The sequence below is a fragment of the Mirounga leonina genome, unplaced genomic scaffold, assembly GCF_011800145.1.
Source record: "Mirounga leonina isolate KUSES-001 unplaced genomic scaffold, KU_Mleo_1.0 Mir_154, whole genome shotgun sequence".
Taxonomy (NCBI): domain Eukaryota; kingdom Metazoa; phylum Chordata; class Mammalia; order Carnivora; family Phocidae; genus Mirounga; species Mirounga leonina.
Genome location: NW_023270389.1, coordinates 60,308,938 through 60,320,510, shown reverse-complemented (window position 1 = coordinate 60,320,510; position 11,573 = coordinate 60,308,938). Strand labels below are relative to the sequence as shown.

At 41.6% G+C, this 11,573-nt stretch overlaps 2 protein-coding genes across 4 annotated transcripts in view; both read left to right on the top strand.

Moving 5' to 3' along the window:
• The first annotated feature begins 1,557 nt into the window (after positions 1 to 1,557).
• Positions 1,558 to 11,573, top strand: part of OPN3 (opsin 3) — a 45,026-nt gene continuing 35,010 nt past the window's right edge. Inside the window, exons 1-2 of one of the 2 annotated variants that reach the window (XM_035010941.1) lie at positions 1,558 to 2,020; positions 5,926 to 6,009. In XM_035010941.1, coding sequence (XP_034866832.1) covers positions 1,648 to 2,020; positions 5,926 to 5,966 — 414 coding nt within the window. In that variant the 5' untranslated portion in view covers positions 1,558 to 1,647 and the 3' untranslated portion in view covers positions 5,967 to 6,009. Of the gene's footprint in view, positions 2,021 to 5,925; positions 6,010 to 11,573 lie in introns of those variants that run through there. The other variant, XM_035010940.1, reaches the window with a different exon arrangement.
• Positions 1,835 to 10,353, top strand: CHML (CHM like Rab escort protein). Of its 2 annotated transcripts, none has more exons than XM_035010937.1 (2): positions 1,835 to 2,020; positions 6,235 to 10,353. In XM_035010937.1, the coding sequence occupies exon 2, from the start codon at positions 6,262 to 6,264 to the stop codon at positions 8,194 to 8,196; it is 1,935 nt and encodes a 644-aa protein (XP_034866828.1). In that variant the 5' UTR covers positions 1,835 to 2,020; positions 6,235 to 6,261; the 3' UTR covers positions 8,197 to 10,353. The 2 variants fall into 2 exon arrangements, with proteins under 2 accessions (XP_034866828.1, XP_034866827.1); XM_035010936.1 differs by lacking the exon at positions 1,835 to 2,020 and adding an exon at positions 2,446 to 2,702.

The window sequence follows — 11,573 nt, the reverse complement described above, 5'->3', positions numbered from 1 at the left end:
AGAAAGAAAGAAAGAAAGAAAGAAAGAAAGAAAGAAAGAAAGAAAGAGAAGGAAGGAAGGAAGGAAGGAAGGAAGGAAGGAAGGAAGGAAGGAAGGAAGGAAGGAAGAAAGAAAGAAAGAAAGAAAGAATGCTTTAGAGAAAATATAGTGAGTCCTTCTTTATTCATTCAACAAATATTTATTGAGAACTTACTGTAGACTGGGCAGGAAGTGTGTTGAAAACACAGTGAACATTAAACATGCAGAACTCGTTAAATGGTTCCGTACATCTAAAATATAAAATTAAATGAATTTTTTAAAGGGGTGGATGGGTTAGTCTCATAGATGATAAATCCAGATTGGAATCTTTAAAGACAAATCAAGGTTTTGAGGGCAGAACACACTGCTGTTCAGCTCTTGCTCAGTGCACCAGGGTGGAGAGATCACCCCACCCTATTTGATTCTATATGTCCAGGGAATTTAGAATGGGGGTTCAGTGAAGCTAGTCATTCTCTACTGGTCTTTTGAACAGAGGTGAAAAGGGTAAACACCCTCATAGAGGACAATTCCTTTGCCCTTCCACACCGTGTTAGTCACCAGTTCCCAGAGTCTCCTTCAGGTCTGGCCCGGACTGTGGTCCTCCTTCGGGACCTTGTTAGGGGCTATGCAGGAACAGCGGCACGGCCCTTACAGACTGTGATCACGTTCACAACCTATATTTGAATTGTACTATATTTTCATCGCTACTGGGGAAAAGGCCAAGTGGAAAAATGTGTGCTGTTCTAAATATAGCACCTACCTCTCTATACCTGCTAGATTTAGGTTGAAGCTTTGAGGGCACAGCCTGGACAGTCACCTCCAGTGAAGGGCTTTGGCAGGCCTCAGTAATAGAACAGACTACCGCTACTTTGGAGCAGGGCGGGAAGGACAACGTCGGCAGGCCTCGGGATCCAGCCTGGGGCTCACGTTACCTGTGTGAGATGTGAGTCTCATTGCGCGCCAGTGGTGGGTTATTACAGCTTCACGGGAAGGTGAGAGACCCAAGATGGAAGGCCCTCACCCACCTTCTTCTTAGCACATGTTAGATGCAGGCGCTCATAAATGTTTATAAATGAGTGACTGCACAAGTGAGTGAGTGAATGGGTGCACCGGTGCGATGCTTTCAAGCTGGGTGCAGGAAGACGGGGTGCGGGGAGCCACTGCGGTTGATTTGCGCCCCCACCGACTTCTCCTCCCCGCTGGCCCTTCGCGCGTGCACGCGAGCGCGCACACCCGGGGTAGGAGTGCAGGGGCCCGGAGAGTCTGCGGCCAGGGTAGCAAGCAAAACCGAGGACGCGCCGGAGGGGCGCGGCAGAAAAGCCCCCCGGGGCAGGGGGAGGGGCCAGTGAGGGGGCTGGAGGCGCGGGGAGCGGCGGGAACGCGACGAGCCGAGGTAGGGGGCGGAGCTACAAGGCGTGTCGGGAACGCGGCTCGCGGGAGGGGGCGGGGCTACGGGGGCGCGCCGGGCGGAAGGGGTAGGGGAGGGCGGTCCTGGGCGACGCGTCGCGGCCCTGGTACGCACAATGGCCCGAGCGGGCGGCGGAGCTGGAGCCCCACCCAGTGCGGAGCGCGCCGCGGGCCGCGCCGGAGGCTGAGCGCCTCGCCCGTCGAGCGCGCCGGCGCCGGGCCATGTACTCGGGAAACCGTAGCGGCGGCCAGGGCCACTGGGAGGGCGGCGGGGCCGCGGGCGCCGAGGGGCCGGGACCGGCGGGGACGCTCAGCCCCGCGCCTCTCTTCAGCCCGGGCGCGTACGAGCGCCTGGCGCTGCTGCTCGGCTCCATCGGGCTGCTGGGCGTCGGCAACAACCTGCTGGTGCTCGTCCTCTACTACAAGTTCCAGCGGCTCCGCACTCCCACCCACCTCTTGCTGGTCAACATCAGCCTCAGTGACCTGCTGGTTTCCCTCTTCGGGGTCACCTTTACCTTCGTGTCCTGCCTGAGGAACGGCTGGGTCTGGGACGCCGTGGGCTGCGTGTGGGACGGGTTTAGCAGCAGCCTCTTCGGTGAGTTGGGCTGGGAGGAGGAAGCATTCTCCCCTCTGCCAACTTCCATTCCCTGCATTGCCACCATCTCTGTGCGTCCCCTTGCCACCCAGCCCACTCTCAGCTCCTCATCTCCAACCCGCCCTGCAGCTCAGCGCCCGCACCAGTCTCGCCTCCTCTCGTCAACCCCAAGCTGCATGGCTTTCCTTCCTCTTTGCTTCACCTCCTCTCGCCCCACGGCGGCCTCGGCGCTGTCCCTGTGGCCACTTCTCTCCCCGCAGCCGGCCCTAAACCCCAGCCCGGCTTTGGCCCCAGTTCCTCCCTGACTCCCTCCGTCCGCTGTCCAGTTCGTCTCATTTCTGTTTTCACCCCCTAATACAATTCAACAGGGCACGAAACAGCGGCTTTACACTTTAAGGAAAGAAACGAGGGGCTGTAGAGTCAACAGATTCAAGAAAACTAACTCATGAAGGCTGGAGAGGGTGATGAGAAGAGATTTAATTCAATACTCTTGGTAGCAGAGTGGCAGTGTGTGTAATTTTTTTCTTTAATTTTGCTTATTAGCAGATGTAAACCTTTGAATGCTTCCTAGGAAGTGAAAGAGCTTCATTCGGGTCGTCAGAAATGCAAATCGGCATGTGGCCTTATAAGCTATTTCTACTGTATTTTCCTCCTTAGTCGTTCCAGCACACCGAAATCTGAGGTGAGATTACAGCTGGCTCAGAGAATCCCACCCTAGATGGACAAATAACTGGCTGTGCAGCCAGTAGATTTCATTAAAGTAGAATTTGATTGTTAATTGAACATTTATTTCAACAATACTCCTAATCCTGTGGACGATTCAAGTCTCACTAAGACTTGACATTTTGAAGGATGATCATTGTGAAGGATGTATCATTGAAGATGTGATTTTCTAAGCTTGGGAATTATCTTTCTGTGTGTGCTCCAGGAATTCCATTGACACAAGATGTGAAATAGGAATGTGTATTTCTCAGGTCTTAAAGTTCCTTGAAAAAAGAAATATATTGATAATTTATTACTGCTTTTATCTTGGCAGGTTTTTAAGAACAAAATCTTTGTAGCATTACCATAAAATTGTCTTATTCCCCCAACCTCCTATGTTGTGGCAAACCCAAACATTATGATATTTGTTATAATTAACTTTTTGGTGTTTTGAAGGAAACAAAATTGTCATAGAAATCATGATTTCATTTATTTGATTGACTCAATGATTCCAATAGTCTAATACTACTTTCCTCCCGTCAATAAGCAATCTGAGAGTTTTATTTATACAAAGATTTGAAACTTGGGAGGGGGCCTTAAGTGTATGTAGGTGGTGATATAGATGGCTATGTGCTTATACACGTTATATTAATTTAAAATACCTGTCAGGAAGGTTTTTTGGGCAGGGCTAAGCTTTCATTTAAGGAGGATGATTGAAGTTTAAACCCAAAGTGTCATCAGTAATGCTCCCTGGGCTGGGCAACAGGTGTTTGATCACAGACATGAAAGTTCGTATTTCCAAGAAGTGCTTTTTCTGTGCTGGACAGTTCTGTTTCTATTTGGACTCTGGGCCTGGGGGTTTAAAAACAAGGGTATGTTGAGTTCTTTATTAGTACCAGCATTCACCCCCTTCCTCATCTCTTTTCTCTGTGACCTCATTCTGCTGCTGCGTCTCCTTCCATTGCTTTTTCCTCCTTCAGTTCTTCCTGCTCAGGTCCGATCCTAGTCAGAAGGGATTTTCTAAGACTTCTAGAAACGTTCACCACACACGCTGTTTCGCCTGAAGACTGCTCTGTTGCTCTGGGCATATAGTTATTGCTTTCAACCATGCTTTTATCCCTGTTTTTAAATTAGAGGTGGAAACTCCGGAGTAAGAGATTCAAAGACTTTGTTTAAGCCCTGGGAGACAAGTCAGTAGTGGGGTTATGATGGACTGAAAAAGTTCTTAGCCAAGATTAAGAATTTCTTTGCTTGAAGTAAATTCTAAGGATTGTGCTTCTAGATAAGGGTTAAAGTCAACGGAAGGGAGGGTGCTTCCCTGAACAAGAACTAACCATGGAGTGTTGAAGGGGGAGGACATTTAAAAATGCCAGAAGTGGCTGCTTGTTCTAGGGGTTCCTGGAGAGGCTGCCCTATCAAGTGGAAAGCCCAGTGGCCTCCTGACACAAGAGTGGGTTCTACTCTGTTGCCTGGCTAACCTTTTGTGTGGACTTTCCCAGGCACTTAATCCCACCTGCAGTCAATTTTGTTATCTCTTATTGGGGAGTGAGCTAAATGTTCTTTAAGGTTGTTCTGTCCTATGTGCTTGGTATTTTGAGGACTCTTTTGATATCTGTGGGTTAGAAGGTGCCTGGTTTTAGCACTATGGCTTGTATCCTCTGTTCTATCTCCTGAGCCAAGAATAAGCGCATGCTGGGTTACGCTTCTTCATATACCTTCCTGGGTTCTGTCTTCCTCCGCACACCCTGCAAGAAGAAGGCAGGATTAAGTAATGCAGACATACTTACATACATGTATGAGTAGGCAACGCAACTGCCTCATCGGTGCTCATTTCCTGTTTTTTCAGGAAATGCTGAAAACAAGTAGAATCTCTGATATTCTTGAGGCAGAGGCTTTGACTAGACAGGACTGTCAAGATTGCCATTTCACTTAAACTGACTGGTTGGTTTGTTCAGTGAACTAGTCAATTTAATCCAACTTTCGGTTGAATGGCTTATTTTACAAATGTCCAGGCTAATTGGTCATCTTAGCCTAGGCAGGCCCAGTTAGTACTGATGTCAATTTCAATAAGTGTAATGATAGAGAAAATTAATGCTCCAAGAACTCTTCCTCAAACTGCACAATGACAACTGATAGAAAGGCCCCCTTCACGTGGTGTGTATAGTGCCTTAGCCTAAAGACTTCCAGGTGAGTATGCCTTTTACCCCCTTGGCTGTTGCACCTCTAGCCACACCTAGCGCCACACAAAGGTTCTGTGTATGGCATATAACCAGTATTATGCCAGAAGTTAATGGGAGGGCCTTTCTTCACTGCTACCTCCTACCCTTCAAAAACAGCAAACAACATGTTAGTCTTAGCAGAGGATGATGATTAGACGGGGCTTTATCGTGGGATACAGAGATTCAGTGTCATAGAGCCAGAGTCTGGCAAAATGCAGGTCACTCTATGTTCACTTGGATTTTAGAAGCAGGTATTATTTATGTTAAGATATTTTAACTTACAAAGATAGGAATTTTCCTTTTTAACTTATACCTAAAAAAACACATGTACTTATGTACATTCATATAAAGATTCGTTAAAAATGCATGTTCCCTTCAGTAGACCTTTTTTTGCACCTAAATATCTCAAAATGCTAGTTGTTTTACTGAAATAATCCTTTTGCAATAATCTGGCTGGTTAATTCAGTTGAAATAGTCTCACGATGCTACCACGAGATCCTACGGGTGGTTGTGGCATGGAAATGCCTTCATTCGGCTGTTCTAAAATCACCCACAGGCTAAATTGGCCACAGAAATATTCCTCTTCATGACAATGGGCACATACTATGTAGTCTGTTTCCATAAACACGGTGGAACCACACATTTTTTACAGTCTAAGCTCACAGTTCTGTATAGTTTTATTCAAATATTAATTTTATTAAAAGCAAAAGTTACAGAATTATATTATGAAAATTCTTTGTTTTTATGGGACATCATGATGTCCCTTCCTCATTATTGCGTGGTTTTGGGGGGTAAATCTCTATTGTTCATTTTTGAGAAATTAGAAAATATGTAAGAAAGCATTTAATGATTTGCTTTCCTAGGGGCTTATGTCCTGATAACAAGTCAGACTCCAGTGGAGTAATTGTAATTGCTGTTGCATGAAATTACTTTTCTCTTAATATTGTTTACAGTTGTATTCTTTCTTGAATTTTCTTCTTTCAGAGAAGAGTTCCGGTCACAAATGCATGTGTGATGCATTTTGACATTTACTGCTAAGATGAAATGCAGGAATGAAAACCACACATCCGTTTTAGTGTTCTCAGATGTGATTAGATATACTTTATCATATTTTTATGCTACTGACCTATAAGGAAAACAATATTAAGAAAGGGTAACTGTAAACAGCTAGTTCCTGCAACCTCAGTACTTCTGGGATGACCTGGAATAACACAAGGAGAGATTTTATAACAGCATATTCACATCTCAGCTGAGCCCTCAGCCTAGACTCACACACATTTCCTTTATCGGCAGTTGTCACCAGACGCTTTATCTCCCAGAATGGCGGACAGTCTTCCCACAGAGTTCGATGTGGTCATAATAGGGACAGGTCTGCCCGAATCCATCCTTGCAGCTGCGTGTTCAAGAAGTGGCCAGAGGGTTCTGCATCTTGATTCAAGAAGTTACTATGGAGGAAACTGGGCAAGTTTCAGCTTTTCGGGATTGCTCTCCTGGTTGAAGGAGTATCAGCAAAACAGTGACATTGTGGAAGAAAGTACTGCCTCATGGCAAGGCCTGATCCATGAAACAGAAGAAGCTATCACTCTTCGCAAGAAGGACGAAAGTATTCAACACATAGAAGTTTTTTGTTATGCCAGTCAGGATATTGATGACAATATTGAAGAGACTGATGCTCTGCAGAAAAATACTTCCTCAGTAACATCTAGTACCACCACTAAACCTCTGGATTCTGCATGCTTGTCTGAAGAAACACATTCATTATATGCTACTGGCCATGAATTGCCTGCCAAAGGCACTCCAAAAAGTGATGGAGAAATTTCACTAGAAGTAACTGATGTTGAGGACACCTTGGCAAAAGAAAAATATTGTGGAGATAAAACTTGTATACACACAGTTTCAGATGGAGATAAAGATGAAAACAAGCCTATAGAGGAAGACAACACTGACCAACCAAAGAGAAATAAGATTACTTACTCTCAAATAGTTAAAGAAAGCAGGAGGTTTAATATTGATTTGGTATCAAAGCTGCTGTATTCTCAAGGATTGCTAATTGATCTCTTAATCAAATCAAATGTTAGTCGTTATGCAGAATTTAAAAACGTCACTAGGATTCTTGCATTTCGTGAAGGAAAAGTAGAACAGGTGCCTTGTTCCAGAGCAGATGTCTTTAATAGCAAAGAACTCACTATGGTTGAAAAGAGGATACTGATGAAATTTCTTACATTTTGTTTAGACTATGAACAACATCCTGATCAATACCAGGCTTTTGTGCAATGCTCATTTTCAGAGTACTTACAAACTAAAAAATTAACCCCCAATCTCCAACATTTTGTGCTGCACTCAATTGCAATGACAGAATCATCTTGCAGTACAATAGATGGCCTTAAAGCAACTAAAAACTTCCTTCGGTGTCTTGGACGGTTTGGCAACACTCCCTTTTTATTTCCCTTGTATGGGCAAGGAGAAATTCCCCAGTGTTTCTGCAGGATGTGTGCAGTTTTTGGTGGAATCTATTGTCTTCGTCATAAAGTTCAATGCCTTGTAGTTGACAAAGAATCTGGAAGATGTAAAGCAATTATAGATCACTTAGGTCAAAGAATAAATGCTAAATATTTTATTGTGGAGGATAGTTACCTTTCTGAGGAAACATGCTCAAATATACAGTATAAGCAGATCTCCAGGGCAGTGCTCATTACAGATCAGTCTATACTAAAGGCAGATTCAGATCAGCAAATTTCCATTTTGGTAGTGCCTCCAGTGGAATCAGGAACATGTGCTGTTCGTGTCACTGAATTATGTTCTTCAACCATGACGTGCATGAAAGACACCTATCTGGTACATCTGACCTGTTCATCTTCTAAAACAGCACGAGAAGACTTAGAGTTAGTAGTGAAGAAATTATTCACCCCATTTACTGAAACAGAAATAGACAAGGAAGAACTTACAAAGCCAAGACTCTTGTGGGCTCTTTATTTTAATATGAGAGATTCCTCGGGAATCAGCAGAAGCTCATATAATGGCTTACCTTCCAATGTTTATGTCTGCTCTGGGCCTGACTGTGGACTGGGAAATGAGCATGCAGTCAAGCAAGCTGAAACGCTTTTCCAGGAGATCTTTCCCAATGAAGAATTCTGCCCCCCACCTCCGAATCCAGAAGACATTATCTTTGATGGTGATGATAAACAACCAGAGGCTCCTGGAACCAATAATATAATCATGGCCAAACTGGACTCCTCTGATGAAGTAAAAACCTAGAAAGCCCAGGGAAGCACCTTCAAAACTAGAAAAAAGCAAACTGGAAATGCTACTTTGGGCCTGCATCCTGGCATCAGAATATTTTCATTTAAAGGACCATTTCCTATATGATTAATTAGAACTGGTTATATGATAAATACTATGCAGATGTTGTCTTTAATTCTGTTTGAGACATTCAGTCATTGGATGTCGTTGTTAATCTATCAGTAACTGATTGATTATTGGATAAGGTTAGTTTTATTTTAGTATTGGGTGTATTAGTGAGGGTTCTATATTAGCAAATGTGCTTAAAGGGATGTAATATGTGTCTGCTAATGACCTTCAGATTTTATTAGTCTATAATAATATCTAAGGAATATTTTATTTACTTTTGCAATTATTTTAGTTGCTACTGCCTCTGAATAATTAAACACATACAGTAAATTATGTGGGTCTTTGTATGTAATATAAATGTACAGACACAGTGGTAGCAATAGCAACTTATGCAAGTGCCAACTGTTAAAAGATTAGCTTTGGATGATCCTTTATTTGTGAAGGTCTAGTGTTTACAACACATTGTGCAGTTCAGTTCCCCTACTTGACCCTTGTAACCGGTGAGGCAGTGACACCACCACAATCTTCTGTATTACAGAAAGTGGTGGATTGTTCATCTGGTCGCTGAAGAGGTCATTCTTGGGAAATTTGACCCAAAGGAAATCTAGGGGTCAGATTAGTTCTGGTTTAATACTTCAGAAAATTTCTGCAGAGCCCTGTGCTGGCACCTAAAAGAAAAGAACTTCCAACAACTAACTCAGGCCAAAAGAAAAAAATATATTGCCCCAGGAAAAGGTCTGCAGATTGGCTGTTTTGAAATTCCTAAGAAGAGATGGAGTGAGGCATTTCTAACCTGGGATACTGGTGGTTTTTCAAAGCCATCCATAGATTTCCCAAGGTTTCTTCATGAGGGTGAGATCTACCACCTTGTTGGCACTACCACTTTAATTAGCAGCACTGACTATGACAGATAGGAGTGAATGGAAGGAGGGTTTCACCAAGTCTCCCTTGAGTCTCACCTCGCAGTTAGTGAGATGACTGCCTCCATGATCACTTCTGCCTTTCAACTGTTATCTAGAGAACAGAAACATTTTTTTCTAGAGCCATCAGAAGTCAAAACTGTTGTACTCCAGTAGTGAAAACCTGTGGGGTTGTCAGAAGAGGTAAACTGCCTCCCCCTTCAGTCTCCTGTTTCCATTCCTCTGAATGGTACTCCTATAGGAAGAGAGCCCTCCAGAGCCAATTTTCGTTCTGAAATGGAGCATTTACTTATGTGCTAGGCACCTGTGCTTTCTAGTTACAGTTTCTCAACACCCTGTAAGGCTGATAGTATTGAATACGTTTTTAAAGAAGAGGTAAAGACAATTATTAATAATTTGCCCAGGGTCTGGTATGTGGAAGAGCCAATGTTGGAATCCAGGCTGTCAGGATTTTGAAGTCTCTGATAACATTAACTGTTAGAGGAGTGCAGGCGCTGCAGGAGGAGAAGACGCTCATGAAAGTCCATGTAGCATTTCGGGGGAAGCAGAGCAGACAGACTCCAGTCTCTCAGCTTATACTCAGATCAGGGAAATGTGAAGATAAGGATTAATTAGAAATAAATATAGTTTAGAGCTAAGGAGCTCATGGAAGCAGAATTTGGCTAAGTTTTAACAAAGTAATGCTTTTTAATAATGTTTCTTTTGATCTGAACATGTTAGGAAAATATGCAGATGTTACTAGACCAAAATAAGTTGTGAATAGTCTTTTGTTGCTCTTCTGTATGTGAGGAAAATGAAACAAAGACTTAAGTAATTTACAGCTTACTGAAAATAGAAGTCATGAATTGGTATTAATATTTATGCATTTTTTTAATATGGCAAAGTGGTTCTATTAGGTATATCCTAAGGTTTAAACATATCAAAATAATTTCACAATCTATAAAACAGAGATAATACTTTGCAGAATTATTGTGAAGATTAAGTTAGATAATGTCTTTGAAATCATATCCAAAGGAATGCCACTAGATGACATTAATATGTAGATTTATTACACTTCCACTTAACATTCCAACTGATACTTTATATAATTTGACAGAATTGTGGCAAATTAGGAAAATAGGCAAGGAAAGATTTATCTTTTTAACTTAGGGAAAAAGAAATGAGAGCCTTGCCCTTTAAATCCTAAATTAACCTTTCTAAATATACTATGATGCTGAGTAGGAAGTTTAACTGAGACTTAATAAACCAGTTGGAAAGATACAATTATGTAATAACTACTGGTGGAAAGATTAATTGGATGTCAGTGTGAAAAAAAGAATTAGGCCCACTTTACACATGGTAAGACCATTCATTCCGTATGAATTAAAATGTTGATTATAAAGGTAAAAATAAAAAGACTACAATTCTCATCCCAGTAGTACAAAAGAAACTTTATGGCAGTGGAAATATCATTGGCAGCATAGGTGAGATCAACTAAAGAAAAATAAATGTACACTAAATAGGAAGAAGACAAAAAAAGAAGAGATTGGATTACTCATGGATAAAGTGCTTAATATTTTTTAAAAAGTAGATGTAAAACCATAAAGTTTCTACTCTTTACTAAGTAAATTTATGAAAGGATAGAGTACAAATGAGAAGATTCAAGTAAAAGTCAATTCTTGGAATGATATTCAGGTTTCCTACTATTAAAAATGCAAATTGAAACAACTTTGACCTGGTTTATGCTATTATATTAGCAAAACATTTTAAAATTCATGTGTCTTCATACCAGTAGCATTATATTAGTAATTTTTAAAAGAACTATTTAGATGAATATAACAAAAGCTCTGTAACCAATCTATTTTTGGCTAGATCAAGGCACTTTGAACAGCATATGCCCAGGAAAATATTTAAAAGAAAAATAAGCTACTTGTACAAGATAGTTCTAGCAATTCTATTCTTACACGTTTAAAAAAAAAAGCCCAGTTTTGGGAAATGGATAAGTAAATTTTGATATATTGGTATTGCTATTGTAGACCGTTATATAGTCATTAAATGATATATGTAAAATTGTATGAAAAACGTTAAATGAGATTCAAAAGTGTTAAAACATTATTTTATGTACTGATTATACTTGTGTAAAAGTTTAGGTGTCTACATTGAAAAGAATCAGAAGAAAACATGTAATTAATTGTGGAGTTTAACATTAAAGGGTTCTTTTTTTCTGTAAAATGTTGATGTGTATGATACAAATAAAAAATAATTGGTAAAGTGGTTACTGAATTGGTGAGAAAGTTACTGATTTTTTGGGAGACTTATAAAATTCTTCAAATTAAAAAAAAATGCATTTTTTTTAATTTTAATGTCAAAAGGTAATCTCCAAAA

What these genes read in the sequence shown, in the direction of transcription:
- CHML (XM_035010937.1), top strand. Translation starts at nt 6,262, where the DNA reads ATGGCGGACAGTCTTCCCACAGAGTTCGATGTGGTCATAATAGGGACA.